Consider the following 17,023-nt stretch of genomic DNA (forward strand, 5'->3'; position numbering starts at 1 on the left):
GCTTTAGATTTAGGGCTAGAAATTATTTTTTGAAGAAGTCTTCACAGCTTTGTAACAGAGATGTGTACAATTTCCAAGCTGAGTTCCCCAAGGCCAAGGAACAAGGGTCTGTTTATGGTTTGAGAACCAAAGTGTGCCAAAGTCAGTGGATTCCAATGAAATCCAGCTTAAACTCAACATGAGCCATCCAGTTCACGTTTTGAGGAAGAGATTCACCTGCACCTTGAAGTTATAGCAAAATGCTGTTGGGAGAATGGTTGGGGTTTGGGTTGAATGGTTGGACCCGATGATCCTGGAGGTCTTTTCCAATCTAGTGATTCTGTGAATTTTACATCACTGTGATGCTGTCAGCCTCTGTGTTACAGCAAATTCAGGCTCAACACATGAGACTAATGCAAAGTAAATGGGTAATATTTTTCCTATAAACAACTAAGGCAAACCAAAGGGATCCAATCAATTTCTTCACCACCTCTGGTGCTTACCCTGCTTGGCATGAAGCAAGAAACTAGTTTCACTAGCCAGAGTGGCACTGGGACAGTCTGGGGGCTTTGTAGAGACAATAGGCCAGATCCTCAGCTGGTCTTAAGCATCATGGCATACGCAGCCTAAAAGATTGTTGCTTTTTATTCCCACCTTGCAACCAGATTCATGAAGATGCAAACAAAACCAGCATTCACTCAACAGTCTCATCATTTGAATAGCCTTTCTTTTTCCACCCTGTGAGGCTCAGGTGACTTGAATTTAAGAGCACGGGCTTGACTATGAAAGCTTTCATGCATATTCCTGTACAAGAACGCAGAGACCTCAACACAGAGACTTTCAGCTCATTGTGCACAGGTAGTGCAGCTCAGGACACGTTATCGCACACCAGGTCTTGTTGCACTCCTGTCAGTTTGTTGCAGCTTTGATACCATGTAGAGATCACAGGTTGAGTCCTCCTTCAGAAATCACTCAGAAGTAAGAAACAGCATATGACTGGTATAACACATTTTCCTTTTGTAAGACTGGAGACGCGGGAGAAAAAAGCCCACTGATCACTAAGATCAAATCAGCAGTAAAGCTCAGGTAATGCTACAAATGGTAACTTACATTTCAATATGAAAGGAGTGTGTCGGAGTTGGCTAGAAGAAATATTCATGTCCAGAAATTGGCCTTAACAAACGATCAACATCTGGAAATGTCCGACCTTTCTCCTTGGGAATGCATCTAACCATCGGCAGCTTTGTTTTAACAAACGACAAACCATCTGATCCATGCTGGCCTTGCACCACTGCATAATGGGTTGGCAAGGCTCATGAGGAGAGATGCAAGCAGTCTTTCGGTGTGCTTTACAAGTACAGAAAAATTAGTTCAATTTGTTGCTAGTTTTCTGTTACAGTTTTTTTTTTTTCTTCCCTACAGATTAATTCCCAGTGCTTCCAATTCCATGTGTCCTTGGAAAAGAAAAGGGATGGGGGGAAAAAAAAAAAAACTTTGAAGAAGCTTAAATGTTAAAAAACAGAAGGAATAAGAAGGAGAATAGAAAGGATAAGTGCAGTCAGTTGGCATATTGTGCATAGAAAGCAACTTTTACTCGCTCAATCTGGTGACACAGTTTAATGGCCGGACCAAGCTTCAGCTCCATGCATTCTTGCACCGTGGGCAGCGTCAGCAACAGAAGGGCTTGGCCATCAATGTCCTGGGGAAGAAAAAAAACAGGGAAAACATTTTTTCTCATATCACAGAATCACAGAATAACCAGGTTGGAAGAGACCCACCGGATCACCGAGTCCAACCGTTCCTACCAAACACTAAACCATATCCCTCAGCACCTCGTCCACCCGTGCCTTAAACACCTCCAGGGAAGGTGACTCAACCACCTCCCTGGGCAGCCTGTTCCAGTGCCCAATGACCCTTTCTGTAAAGAATTTTTTCCTAACGTCTAGCCTAAACCTCCCCTGTCGGAGCTTGAGGCCATTCCCTCTTGTCCTGTCCCCCATCACTTGGGAGAAGAGGCCAGCACCCTCCTCTCTACAACGTCCTTTCAGGTAGTTGTAGAGAGCAATGAGGTCACCCCTCAGCCTCCTCTTCTCCAGGCTAAACAACCCCAGCTCTCTCAGCCGCTCCTCATAAGGCCTGTTCTCCAGCCCTTTCACCAGCTTAGTTGCTCTTCTCTGGACTCGCTCCAGAGCCTCAACATCCTTCTTGTGGTGAGGGGCCCAGAACTGAACACAGGATTCGAGGAGCGGTCTCACCAGTGCCGAGTACAGAGGGAGGATAACCTCCCTGGACCTGCTGGTCACGCCGTTTCTGATCCAAGCCAAGATGCCATTGGCCTTCTTGGCCACCTGGGCACACTGCTGGCTCATATTCAGTCGGCTGTCAACCAACACCCCCAGGTCCCTCTCCTCCAGGCAGCTTTCTAGACAGACTTCTCCTAGTCTGTAGCACTGCATAGGGTTGTTGTGCCCCAAGTGAAGGACCCGGCATTTGGCCTTGTTAAACCTCATGCCATTGGACTCTGCCCAGCGGTCCAGCCTGTTCAGATCCCTTTGCAGAGCCTCCCGACCCTCCAGCAGATCGACACTTCCACCCAGTTTAGTGTCGTCCGCAAACTTGCTAAGGGTGCATTCGATGCCTTCATCCAGGTCATTGATGAAGACATTGAACAGGGCTGGACCCAGCACTGAGCCCTGGGGAACCCCACTTGTCACTGGCCTCCAGCTGGATTTCACACCATTTCCCACCACTCTCTGGGCCCGGCCATCCAACCAGTTTTCCACCCAGGAGAGTGTGCGCCTGTCCAGCCCAGAGGCTGACAGTTTCTCAAGCAGAATGCTGTGGGAAACTGTGTCAAAGGCTTTGCTGAAGTCCAGGAAGACCACATCCACAGCCTTTCCCTCATCCAGTAGCCGGGTCACTTTGTCATAGAAGGCGATCAGGTTAGTCTGGCAAGACCTGCCTTTTGTGAACCCATGTTGACTGGGCCTGATCACCCGGTTCTCTTGCATGTGCCTCATGATAGCACTCAAGATCACCTGTTCCATGACTTTCCCTGGCACTGAGGTCAGACTGACAGGCCATGGATTCTGGAGAGCAGAAAGCATAATCAGGTCTGGAGAAGCAAGAAAGGAAGTTTGTCCCCAAGATTAAAGGTTGTTTTGTTCTCAGCACTTTTCCCTCTCTTTGATACTGCCCATCTCCTTTCCCTGGAATACCTCATGCTTTTTCCTAAGTTGTCTAGTGTGTCTTCACAGGCTCTCACTTTGCCCCTAGTTTGGAACAACCCTTCCAGCTGCTGAAACACTGGATCACTTTCTATACAAACTCTACAGGGCTCATGGAGGTCTAATTAGTCCCTTCCCAAGGGCACGCCTGTATAGAGCACACCAGGAGACAAAGGAGGGAGCTGCATGGAGAAACTGATGTTGGCCCCACTGCCAAGTCAGACCCTTCCCCTCCTCTTGTGGATCATGAATTGCTCAGCAAAGGCTTATGTCTGCCTTGCTGCATGCTATGTCCCCTGGTCCACTCAGGACCTGCTTTGTTCCACTTCAGCTACTGAAAACCAAGACAGAGGGGTCTGGACCACATGGAGAACTCGCAATCTCCAGTGTCCCTGCATAACAGAATAGTGTACACTGGAAGGGATCTTGGGAGGTCACATCCTTCCCTTAGGCATATCTACGCATCAAACTCCATGAACTAGCACCCCAGACAAAATCCATTTTGTTAGCCATTTATATTGGCTTCATGACCTTCTTCTTAACTAAGAGCTCAAATCCTAACTGAGAAGCAGACGAGCAGGCTATAAAACTGCTTTTTACCCCTTTTGGAGAATGAGAGTCCAAGTGCAGAAAAAGCACTAACTCCCAGGCAACGTAAACTCCCCAGGATGGTCCTGATTACGCAGCACTAAATACAAGGTGGATTTGGACACCTTAAGCACTGCATAGATCAGGACTGTCCACAGCTTAGGTTCTTCGTCCACTGAAGCTTGATGGCATGGCTCATTGCACCAGAGTTTCCTTGCAAACCACAAGAAAAGCTCCAGTCATCTGTGTTTGATTAAAGACCCCATAAAACTCCTTGGCAAAGGAGACACAGAGTAGGCTTTCAAGCCCTGGCATTGTTCCAGGCTAATTAACAAATGGACAGAGTATGCTGCGATGCAGCAACTACAGCCTTGTTTCTGCACTTGGTCTAGACTTGCACTTCAACTTCTCCCAGTCAAAGCAGCAGTACTCAGGTACAGAGTTATTCATGGTGAATAATCAGAGATGGTTCAATGTGCAGTTGGCCCTACCACTGACTGGCCGTGGCCGAATTAACTACACTAGATTCTTTCTAATTATGATTTCTTTGCTTCCAGCAGTGACTGTTACCCATTAGCCAAGGAATGGCTGTTTCTATATACATTTTACACGCTCACACAGAGATGAAGAGCACTGGCTTTTGCAAACCTATGTGTTTAATGGGGAGATGTTTGGCATACCCTCAGATTAGGTAATCCAAGGGCCTGGCTGCCAGATTTTCACAGGGATGAAGATGGGATGTAGATGTCTACATATCTGGAGTGTGCAGGTGTTGGTGCCAAAATTCAGGCAGCCAGTTTGGGGCTCAAGTAGCAGTTTTTTTGCTTCCCATGTTGATACTTTAAAACAGGGTGTTACCCATGTGGCTAGGGGGTACAGCTTGCTAGGTACCAAATACCATTATCTCTCAGTACACACTGAGGTGCCTGCATGACAGCAGGATGGTGCTGTGAACCTTGGCATGAACAAGAAAGGTCTCAGCCTCCTGCTTTTCACAAGCAACTTTGGCTGAGGGGTTTCTGGTTTCGCTGAGGGGTTTCTGGTTTCTCTGAGGATCTGATGAGGCTCTGACTCAAGTTTCCAACAGTTTCCATGCCTTGCCAAAATCTGTGCCGTAGCTTGGTCTGAGGGGATTTAAAGACTAATTATAATCTCTTGGTCAAAGCTTGGGGTCCATCTAGCAAGGTGGTATGTGCTTCTCTTTTATTTTTTTGTGACATGAATAAGGACCACAAGCACAAAGAGCAGTTATGTAAAGACTTCTACCTGCTCCTGAAATATCTTGGCAAGGGGTGCACAGTCAGTCAGTTTAATAAACCTCACAACATCAGTAACGGTCCACTCCAATGGATTACTGTCCAGGACGAGCTTCTCTTCCTCTTCTTGTTTAATTTCCTAAAAAAAAACCCAAAAAAACCTCTTGTAAAGAAAACTGCCTTGTGTGGAGAACCAGGGCAGTGATGCCCTTCTCAGAGGAGGAAGGCTTGGCACTGAAGGTTAATTTAGGAAGAATATTACTATTAATTGGGAGTGGAAGTCTATAGTCATACTCACTTCTTTAACTTGTGTGCACTTCTCCACCTCGCTGTAAGAATGCGGCTGAGGTCTCCGGCTCCGCCGGGCTCTCTCTGTGGGAGGAGGTCTGTCCAATTCAGTGCTGCTCCGCAAGGTGACTGCTCGCCGAGGTCTGGTGGAGGGGACCTCAGCAGAGGAGGTATCTGTCTGGTCATCCCGGAGTTCTGAGCTGGTTTCTTCGCTTCCTGTTTCATCCTCCATTGCATCTGGCTCATCATCTTCACTCTCCTGCACAAGGACCATTGAAGAAACAGCAGAGATTAACACAGCAGCAAAACAAAAAGGCACTGAGCCAACTTGCACACCCATACCGATGTCTGTCCAGGGTAACATTTAGTTTAACCACCTTATCTCATTTTCATTACGCTACTAAACAGATTAGCCCTTGATTTAGATGTGTTACAAAATGTAGAAGAAAATAATACAAGGTGAACAAATCCTTTTTCTGTTTCTTGCAAAAGGTCAACAGCAATAACTTCTCTGGCATTAGAAGTTCCTCTTTTGGGCCTGCATCTCAAACCGTGTGGCACTGCAGATGTGCCTCAGAAGAGGAAATGAAAAATATTAAAATGATACAATGAAACCCAGGCTGCTTGAGATGAAATAAAATCAGAAATACGCTTGAATTTAAACCTCTACCTTGCTTCAAATGTTCATGGGTTTTACTGGTACTGAAAGGAAGGAAATTTTGGTGCTTTTTAAAAATATCTAGATGTACATTCCCATCCCTGGAAACGTTCAAGGTCAGGATGGACCTTGAATCCTATCATGGGAAAACCACCTGGGAATGGTCCACGCAGAACTAAGCCTGCTCCAGGTTGTATTTGGGTATGAATCATTGCTGAAGCTGGGATCTTGTAATATCACAGAGCATACTGCAAAGATTGAGCCCTCAAACACCATATATTTGGGACACAAACCATTTGCTTGTATTTTAAAATCTCTAGAACTTCTATTGCTTGATGTTGTGAACCAAAAATGTTACAAATTATTAATGAAAATAAATGGCCGTTGTGGCCCTTGGAACCACAATGGCCTGTGAGTTATTGTTATTTATTATAATATTTGCAGATCTTAAGACATGGATCACAGACCTCCTTCACTCTTCTAGATGCTGTGCAAAGCACCTAAAAGGATTATCTGCCTGCCTACAGGCTTGTAAGGAAGTAAATTAAAAGAAATTTATTGAATTAGACAGCATGTTATGTGGTAGGCATTATGAAGGTGGGAGCAAAAACTCTATTAGTTAACTCTAGATTGCACAAGGGTAAAAATTCCCATAGTGTCCCAGTAAAAACAGTCTGACCTTACAAGAATAAGAGAAGCAAGAAGGCATTTGAAGTGGAAAATGGAAGTGTTGAGGTTTGCTGAAAAGTCCCTCAAAAGGAAAATGCAGGTTGGGGGACAAAGAACACCAAGGGGCTCTTGCCGATATATCCCAGTGCAACACATACCTCTGCAGAGCCAGCAGCATTCAAATCTACAGCTGACGACCTCCTTTTCTTCTGCACAAAAATGGATTTCCGCCTTTTTCTGCGCCTGGCTGGCTTAACATGTCCACTTTTCATGTTGTTATTTTCCCCAATTGGTGGCTTAATGATTTTTTTCCTCTTCCCATAATAATACGCTGGAGAAATGAAGCAAAATACTCATTAAAAACTTTAACCACTGCAAGAAGGAAACTTTGGCTTGCTTCTCGCTACTGATTCAGTACTGCCGTCTAGGTGCACTTTTATGAGAAACTTTAAAATCCATAGACTTGGAAAAAATGTCCAGTGTAAATATAAGATGTCATGTTGGACTAGCACAGTGTTACATTTCTTATGCATGCACGTTTATTGGTGATGAGTGAGGAGTTCTGAATTTAATCCCAGAATATGTATTTAGCCAAAGCTTCCATTAAGCCAAGCGGTGATTAGGAGGGAGAGAGGCCAGTTTGTTTCAGGCTTGATATAATGCCCTTCTGCATGAGGTTATACTCTTGGATACACTTTATGTTGATAGTTTTTTCATCAAAGAGTGCAGAGGGCCAGCTATCCTGAATTATATGCATTTGTTCAATGCACGAAAGAAAGAGTTTTTATTACCTTCAACTATTTTTGTGTCCCTTGTTGAAACTGAGGATATGAGAGTCCTCTGACCTTACATTAGGTACTTGTGTTAGATGCCTTTTCACATGCCCTACAGGATCCTCTGGGGCTCACAGATACTCTGCCCTTCACCATCTAGAATATCCCAGGACAACTAAAATGGCACTTGGCATACATGTCAAAGTTTATAACTGAACTGAGCCTACCATCAAATCAAATGAGTTTTGGGGAACAATTAATCTGCCTACATTCAACCATCAGCTTTGAGATTAAACAGTCTCAGCTGGACTTGCCCAAGCTATATTCTTCCAGCTCTCCATTAGCTACCAGTGGGAGCTAGGAGGCTAGCTCAGGTGTAGACTTCTACACATACCCACATTCAGTGATCTGAATATCTCCCTGAGCCCATTTCTCCTTCTGCTTTGGTGCCAAAGAGAAGCTAATTGGTTTAAAACAAACATATTAGTTTCTTGCAACCTTTATGGAAGAAACATTAATATCAGCAACACTGAAAACAAAAAGTCTTGAACACGTGCCTAACTTCAGTCTTTCTGAACAGGTAAGAACATATTTAAATATTAAACACCCTAAGCAGAGAAAGTCAGTGCTCCCAAACTCCTTCCAGCACTTCAGCATTATGATACTCGTCTGTGCTGGTGCGTGATGTGGAAACTCTTCACTAAATATGACAGTATTCATCTCACCTAAAAAAGTTGTCTCATATGTGGCAGTTTAAATCTCAGTTGACCACTGCATGTTCCTTTTATGTGCTCCTTATATTAACTTTACATATGAAGACAAGTCAAGACTTCCAAAAAGTAATGACTGTCGAACAGACATGTAAGATAGAATGACACGGACAGCTTTCTTGAGATGCCTTTTCTCTGTACAGAATATTAAGAAGGCTATGGTGGCCTGGTCAGGATTAAATTACTGCTCTTAGATGAGATGAATCCAGGTTAATATTAATGTATTATACAACTCCTGTTTTACAACACTACCTCATGCACGGTTTCTGTGTTCTGATTCCCAGACAGCAACAAGAAACACTTTGGCCAATACTCACTGTACTTAGTTTTAGTATGAATGGAGCAGTTCTCTGGGCAGACTTCGGCCACCAGCACAGGACTGAACAAGTTGGGGCAGCACTCCAACTTTGCACAGACTCTTCTGCAGAAATCTGCTACCTGATCCGATGTCCTCACAATCTTAACAGTTGCCCTGTATGTCTTCCCTCTGTATCTAGAAAAGAATACAAGACGACCCAATGTCACCAATCAAGTGATGTCCTTTGATGCTACAGACCAGACTCTGCTCTATTAGAGAAATGCCTTCTCTAATGAATTTTGGCAGAGTGTTTCTCTTGGGAAGGCTGGCAGAATAGGTCTACTTGTTTTAGAGGCTCCACTTCAGATGGACTTGAGGAAGGAAAGGCATGGTGAAATGAATCAGAGGTGTGATTCAGGAAAGCAAGCATGCATAGATCGGATATATCTGTAAATACACCAACAGAGAGAATGAAAATACAGCAGGATTTGGAAGGATACTACAAAGAAAAATAGTACAAACTGATGTAAAATTTTGGGGAGAGGGATGTGGTCTCTCTTCATATATCGACCTGTGGTGAGAAGTTTCTACACCTTGCAAAACTTTCTGGTCACCACTGTGTGTCTGGGCTGTGCTGGAGGCTGTATCTATAAGCCCCCAATACACTCTTGTTTTTCTCCACTGCCTTCTTTCTCAATGCAGGTCTCACATCAAATTCCAGCTCACAATAAGCCCACAGTTTCATTGTGCCAACTGTGGTTACTGGGATACACACACTGTGCAGAAGTATCTGACTGAAACCATACGGTCTTCCATACAGGGGCCAGATGACTTAACCACTGTAAGATGTGAGCAATATGAAATCCAAGGAATTAATCAGGATCCTCGAGTTGTTTAACAGGACTGCAGCAACAGGCCCTAAAAAAATATTCCTACAGGAAAGGCTTAGAGCAGAAATCTGCAACAAAAGTTTATATCGAATTTCTTATCCATGTGCTATTAAAACAATTATTTCTATGTTTTATGTGAAGTGTTTCTGAGTGATAAATGGCTAAGAAAGATACAATTACATCCCTGCTGTAATGCACTGTAGATGTGAACTGAAAAAACAATTATCCTCATCATTTATTAAATGGCAGCACCAAGCTATTGTAAACAGCAAGATAAGGTTTTAAACATCTCAACACATCCTAAGGAATGCAACACAAGACACAATCATGAGAGTGCCTGGTGCTAAAGCATTATAAATGTGCTTAGACTAGAGAAAAGTAACACAGAAAAAAAAAAGGGGGGAGAGAGAGTGAAAAAAAGATTACTGGATGGGAGGCAATGAAAGACAAAGATACAGTCACCAGGAAAAATAAGACAAACCTATTTGCAAGCGTATTAAGACCTCTGGCTCCCTAGCAGGGAATCAGCTGCTGTTTGTCAGATAAGGAAAAGAAAGAGGAGGAGAATATGAAATAAAGCAGGTGTAGCTGGAAAGCTGAAGTATGAAGTATGTGCCCAGACCTTATTCCCTCTCTGAAGGTTTTACTAAGTTGCACAAAGCAACTGAGAAACCACCCTTTGCTGCCCTGCCTCCTAAAACCTTATTTTGAAACAGTAGGGTATGGGAAAAGAGTTTGAAACTGTGGTAGATAAAGTGTTATACAAATGAAACGTGGGTCTGAGAACAGCCCAGTCCAACCATCCTTATGTCCCAGAAGACTTGGCCCAAACTGTCACATCAATACAATATTCCTCCATAACTTAAACGGGCATTTCTGCAAAGCACCAGGCTCTGATACCCTATCTGGTGCCCAATCAAGGACCCCAAGTCACGGAGACAATCCTGGATTTATACATCCAAATGAATGAATGAACAAACAAATGAATGAATCAATGACTTCATTAACCAACTTTTCATGCATCCTGACAGACCTGGACAGACGATGTAAAATGGAAAAAAAGAGTTCCTTCCAGACACAAAGCACCATTATCACAGTTACCCTATGAAACAGCTGCACAGGCAGGCTGGCTAAAGAGGGTTTGGCAATGTTTAATATTAAAAGAACAAATTCCACAGGCATTTAAATAAATCTACTTATGAACGTTTTATATTTCATTTCAATGTGTTTGAGAAGACTCCTGCCCTTATTACTTCTCCAGAAGCCATTAAGTTCAACCATAGCCTAGAACACTAAGCCAGTAAGTCTGTCTTCTGTGACAGCCTGGATTAAAGCATCGCTTCCAGAAAAGCACCAGTCTACCCTTAAGGGTCTCCACGCTGAATCCTGGCAGTGGGAGTACCTGTACCTATACCTCATGAACCTATGCCTCATTTCATATCTGGATGTGTCTGGATTTAACTTACATTTATTTGTTCTTCTTATGACTTTCACCGCCAGGAGGAAAAGACTGCATTTGGTTTTGTTTCCCTGAAAAAGCATTATAATCAAATTTCCTCTTGATCTCCTTTCTTATAAGCTAAGAAGGCTGTCTGATGGGTATTATTCAAGGATGGCTGACTTCTTCTAACTGTGTGCTTCCTATTGTGTTTGGCTGCCCAGAAAGGACCCACTGGACTAAAGCACTTGGTGAAGAAAAAGACGAAACTAGGAAAATGAACAACTGACTGATTTTACAGTCTGGTTTGAATGCAATACCCATAGTAATTAACAGAATGGATGGCAAAATGGAGATCAACATGACTGCAGCAATAAGTCTCAAAAGCCCAAGGTGTTAGTACTGGCACAGAAATATTTTTCCAATTATTTTGGCCTTGGCAGCACCTCTTTCAACTATAAATCGGATTCTACTGATATTTTCCATATTCCCAACATATTAAGCTTTTTTAACACAAACATCACCAAATGTAATCTGAGTTGTTCTAGGACAGACCTGTCGAATAAGCTTCTTTGTATATAATCAGAAAACCCTTCTCCATCAGCATCACTCAAAAAATTACTCGCTACTGATGTTGCTATTGATATTTTCATACTAGGATTCCTATCTTCCCAACCACTTTTAAGCACTAAGTGACCTGCACACGCAGCATGGCAGCACTGGAGACTTGGAAAACAGCTATGCCAAGCATAATATATTCAGTTTTCAAGGGAAGTGAGATTGTGTAGAGAAAAAATCAGAAGGGCTAAGGCTCAACTAGAAATCAGATTGGCCAAGTCTGTGAAAGATAACAAAAAATCCTTCTATAAATACATAAATAATAAAAGGAGGACTAGGGAGACCATACAGTCCCTATTGGACGCAGAAGGAACAACAGTGACAGGGGATGAGGAAAAGGCTGAGGTACTTAATGCCTTCTTTGCCTCAGTCTTTAATTGTAAAGAAAGTCGTTCCGTCTGTGTACAAACCCAGGAGCTAGAGGAGCAAACTGAGGCTCCCGTGATCCAAGAGGAGGTGGTCAGAGCCTTGCTTTCCTGACTAGACACCCACAAGTCTATGGGGCCGGATGGGATTCATCCAAGGGTATTGAAGGAGTTGGCGGATGTGCTGGCTAAACCCCTTTCCATCATCTTCCAACAGTCCTGGAAGACTGGGGAAGTCCCAATGGACTGGAGGCTGGCTGATGTTGTGCCCATCTACATGAAGGGTCGCAGGGAGGATCCAGGGATCTACAGGCCTGTCAGTCTGACCTCAGTGCCAGGGAAAGTCATGGAGCAGGTGATCTTGAGTGCTATCATGAAGCACATGCAAGAGAACCGGGTGATCAGGCCCAGTCAACACAGGTTCACAAAAGGCAGGTCTTGCCAGACTAACCTGATCGCCTTCTATGACAAAGTGACTCGGCTACTGGATGACGGAAAGGCTGTGGATGTGCTCTTCTTGGACTTCAGTAAAGCTTTGACACAGTTTCTCACAGCATTCTGCTTTGGAAACTGTCACCTCTGGCCTGGACAGGCGCACACTCTCCTGGGTGGAAAACTGGTTGGCTGGCCAGGCCCAGAGAGTGGTGGGAAATGGTGTGAAATCCAGCTGGAGGCCAGTGACAAGTGGGGTTCCCCAGGGCTCCGTGCTCGGTCCAGCCCTGTTCAATGTCTTTATCAATGACCTGGATGAAGGCATCGAGTGCACCCTTAGCGAGTTTGCGGACGACACTAAGCTGGGTGGAAGTGTCGATCTGCTGGAGCGTAGGGAGGCTCCAAAGGGATCTGAACAGGTTGGACCGCTGGGCAGAGTCCAATGGCATGAGGTTTAACAAGGCCAAATGCCGGGTCCTGCACTTGGGGCACAACAACCCTGTGCAGTGCTACAGACTAGGGGAAGTCTGTCTAGAAAGCTGCCTGGAGGAGAGGGACCTGGGGGTGTTGGTTGACAGCGACTGAACATGAGCCAGCAGTGGCCCAGGTGGCCAAGAAGGCCAATGGCATCTTGGCTTGGATCAGAAACGGTGTGACCAGCAGGTCCAGGGAGGTTCTTCTCCCTCTGTACTCGGCACTGGTGAGACCGCTCCTCGAATCCTGTGTTCAGTTCTGGGCCCCTCACCACAAGAAGGATGTTGAGGCTCTGGAGCGAGTCCAGAGAAGAGCAACAAAGCTGGTGAAGGGGCTGGAGAACAGGCCTTATGAGGAACAGCTGAGAGAGCTGGGGTTGTTTAGCCTGGAGAAGAGGAGGCTCAGGGGAGACCTCATTGCTCTCTACAACTACCTGAAAGGAGGTCGTAGAGAGGAGGGTGCTGGCCTCTTCTCCCAAGTGACAGGGGACAGGACGAGAGGGAATGGCCTCAAGCTCCACCAGGGGAGGTTTAGGCTGAACATTAGGAAAACATTTTCACAGAAAGCGTCATTGGGCACTGGCAGAGGCTGCCCGGGGAAGTGGTTGATTCACCTTCCCTGGAGGTGTTTAAGGCACGGGTGGACAAGGTGCTAAGGGGCATGTGTTTGATAGGAATGGTTGGACTCGATGATCCGGTGGGTCTCTTCCAATCTGGTTATTCTATGATTCTATGATTTTTTAGCTAAAGCCAAATAAATCTTCCTTTCTTCTCTGCCTTTCTCTGTTCTCAAATCCCCAAAACTGGAGAAACCCTTATGGCTGAAACTATTTCCACAAAAAATATAGTCAGGGTCTTTGCTGATCCATCAGCAATAATATTAAGCTAGCAGCACATTTCTGGCAATTTCATTCCTCTGTTGAAGTCTCTTTTGGTGAAAAAATAGTTCAGAAGTTCATGAGAACAAAATGCCTTCCGGGAGCTCCAGCTGGGGACCCTTGTGTGATGACGTCAAAAGCCTTGTGCCAAAGGCACTTCAATCAGCCAGAGTATTGTGATTATCCACACTTTCAAAAGTCTCATCATATGGATACAGCTCATAGTTCTGACAATCCTACTTCAAACAGTTCAATGGCTAAAAGCCACTCCTATCTGTTCTTTTGCAAGAAACTTCTGATTTGTCTAACTAGCTTAAATACTTTGAAATGCAGCTTCATAAATAAGCAACAGTGGCTGTGATGGGGGTAGATATTCGTAGAATTCAACTACCAGATTTAGGCAGATCTCAAATTTCATTTAATGAAGGAATCTTCGAACACTCATCTTTCAACAGTATGCTCAAGCAGCTAAGAGAGCCAACTGCATCCTGGGGTGCATCAAGCACAGAAATGCTAATCAGTCGAGACAGGTGCTTGTCCTGCTCTACTGTGCACTTGGTACAGCCCCACCTCAAGTACTGCGTGCAGTTTGGGGCACCACAGGATAAAAAAGGATCTAAAGGTACTGGAGAGTGTCCAGAGGAGGGCCACAAAATTGGTGAAGCATTTAGAGGAGAAGCCGTATGAGGAGCGGCTAAAGTCACTCCATCTGTTCAACCTGAAGAAGAGGAGACTGAGGGGAGAGTTCATCACAGTCTACAGCTTCCTCACACGGGGAGGAGGAGGAGTGCTGATCTCTTCTTGCTGGCGACCACTGATAAGACCCAAGCAAATGGCAGGAAGTTGTGCCAGGGGAGGTTTAGGTTAGATATTAGGAAAAGGTTCTTCACTCAGAGGATGGTGGAGCAATGGAACAGGCTCATGTAGTCATGGCGCAAATCCAATGCTTCAAGAAGCATTTGGACAACACCCTCAGACACACAGCGTGAATGTTGGGGTTGTCCTGTGCAGGGACATGCGTTGGACTCAACGATCCTTGTGGGTCCCTTCCAACTCAGGACATTCTACGATTCTTATTTTGACTAACTGGGATTCGTACATGACGCAGGAAATAACTCTCTGCTCACTCTGGTACTGCTAAAATCCAAGGTCCTGCAAAAATAGCTAAGTCCAAATAGCCCCACATACAGCCCTTAGGAATGAAAAGCCTTAAAAAGCATAAAGTCCCTCAAGAATTTATGTAAAATTGGGAAGCCAAATCTAGATGGAGGCACTGAACTTAAGCATTAAAACTATAAATGCTGAATCATGGCTTTGGTTGACCCTCACAGGATAAGGCCTGACATTTCTAACTCATCATCACCAGGTTTGACTATTTTCACAGAGAGCCAGCAGCACTGATGGGAAGTGACTGCCATCACACACTGCAGACACATCTCTTCAGACAATCTAAATAGTTTATCTTCTTTACAAGGCTAACGTAATTGATTCTGCAGTGGTCACTCATGACAGCGGAGTATAACTACACACAGGTTGTATTAGGACTGAGATAATGCATTACTGGCACTGCATGATTTGGCATTTGGGCCAGTGGGAAAACCAGCCTTCTCTTCACCATCCTCCTCCCTCCCTTTAGCTTTACCCTGCTGCAGCCATTGCTGCAAACAAACAACAACATTGTCAAGATCCAAGAAGTTGTCAGTTTACATCAGAAGGAAGGTGGTGACACAACATGTCACATTACAGCACAGACGCTCCAGCTGGCTGTAGAGCTGTCATCATTAGCAGCAAGACATCACTGGGAGTCAGTGTAACTGGAATTTGGTGTAGACAGGTATTTGCTCATTACAGGTCTCTGTTTAAGATTCTGGAGCACAACTGACTGTCACACCTGATGTAACATGTCATGTGCTGTTTGCGCATCCCAGGGTATCTGACTTCATGAGCATGTTTTCTTTTCTGCTTCTGCACAACCAAATGCAATTAAAACCCTGATATGCTTCTCGATAAAGCAACTCAAGCAAACTGAAGAAGCAAAAAAAGGAGGAAGTCCTAGGGTAGCCAGGCAGTCTTAGGGCATGTCAACCCTCTGTCATCCACTCTTAAAAGTATTCGACCTATCCACAGGCAAGCTGGTATGACCACCAAACACTGCTTTGTGAACAGAAGTCCAGCCTCAGAAGCCAGATACATACAGCAACAAGGTGCTGTCCAGTCCCATGAGCTCTGTCTCCTCAGAGAACAATGCCACCGTGAATGGGAATACGTTTATATGCTTAAAAGCCATTCCAAAACTTGCAATCACAGCTCTGAGCCTGTCATGATCCATTCCGCATTTTGATAAAGCTGAAAGATACTGCTTGACTCGCTGAAGAGCTGAGATTGCTGCCTCCTGGGAGCTCCATACGGGAACACGTACACAGCCTGTGACTGGCTGGCCAACATAAAATACAAAACATCCTTGCTGGAATGCAGTGGTGTACTTTCACCTGGCAGGATATGCAAATATAAGGTATATTCCAGCAAGTCAGCTGCCCTGCTAAATATATGGAAAGAGGAAACAGACACAGGAACGAATGGGTAGGAGCATCATGGGGGAAAGTAACGGAGACAGAGGTGCTCACGACTGTATGATTAGCACATCAGGTAACAGTGAGGGAGTCTAAGTCATTGATTTGATACAGATAAGTGGCAATCTCTAGTGGTCCATGTACTTATGAATGAGTCGGTCTGCCTGGTATAAGCACACACAGAATCAGCAGGCTGCCTGGGGTCACTGTGGATTTGGCTGTAGACATAGCTGATTATCAATGACAAGACATCCCTGCACTTGATGGTGAGTTAAACATTTTCCACACTGCCTCCCATTAGAAATAAGGATTGCAGCAGCCTTAACAAGATACTGCTGCTTTCTCACAAGTCGGATCCCCACAATAAAATGAGGAATCCAGCACAGCCCTATTATGGATACCCCTAGCAGGGAAATTGCCTGTACGCTCAAGTCTTTGCAGGACAGAACATCAAGCTGGGGCACTGGAACTTGATTCTACAAAGTGCTAATTAGCCATAGGAGTGCATTATCTGATATTTGCCAGTACAAGGTGTGGGACCCTGGAAACAAAGAAAACCAGGTCACGAACAATGCTTATTTGTAATGAAAATCCGCATGCATAAGGATGGCTTTTAGCTTTCCATCCACAAAATTTCAATTGACAAACACAAACCCATGACTTTGCACATGGGAGAAAGAAACAAATTAAAAAGAGAATCTTCTAGTAGCTTTTCATTTCTAACTGCAATCCTCCTTTAGAAAAGTAGTTTCCAACTATGCAGAAAAGAGGTTCTCAATTCTCCCCTCAACGGGAGCTTTCAGTGATACTTGCATGGCCAAAGATCAAATACAATAGCAATCAACAGTGCCAT

The 17,023-nt window shown here is 44.6% G+C and overlaps 1 protein-coding gene across 2 annotated transcripts in view; it reads right to left on the reverse strand.

Moving 5' to 3' along the window:
* Positions 1-1,468: 1,468 nt before the first annotated feature.
* SFMBT2 (Scm like with four mbt domains 2) overlaps positions 1,469-17,023 on the reverse strand; it is a 120,263-nt gene continuing 104,708 nt past the window's right edge. For both annotated transcript variants that reach the window (XM_069867146.1, XM_069867056.1), the window contains exons 17-21: positions 8,526-8,701; positions 6,824-6,996; positions 5,349-5,597; positions 5,061-5,189; positions 1,469-1,678 (exon numbers count right to left, since the gene is read on the reverse strand). In XM_069867146.1, coding sequence (XP_069723247.1) covers positions 1,538-1,678; positions 5,061-5,189; positions 5,349-5,597; positions 6,824-6,996; positions 8,526-8,701 — 868 coding nt within the window. In that variant the 3' untranslated portion in view covers positions 1,469-1,537. The remainder of the gene's footprint in view (positions 1,679-5,060; positions 5,190-5,348; positions 5,598-6,823; positions 6,997-8,525; positions 8,702-17,023) is intronic.

The sequence above is a fragment of the Phaenicophaeus curvirostris genome, chromosome 1 (genome assembly GCF_032191515.1).
Source record: "Phaenicophaeus curvirostris isolate KB17595 chromosome 1, BPBGC_Pcur_1.0, whole genome shotgun sequence".
Lineage (NCBI taxonomy): Eukaryota > Metazoa > Chordata > Aves > Cuculiformes > Cuculidae > Phaenicophaeus > Phaenicophaeus curvirostris.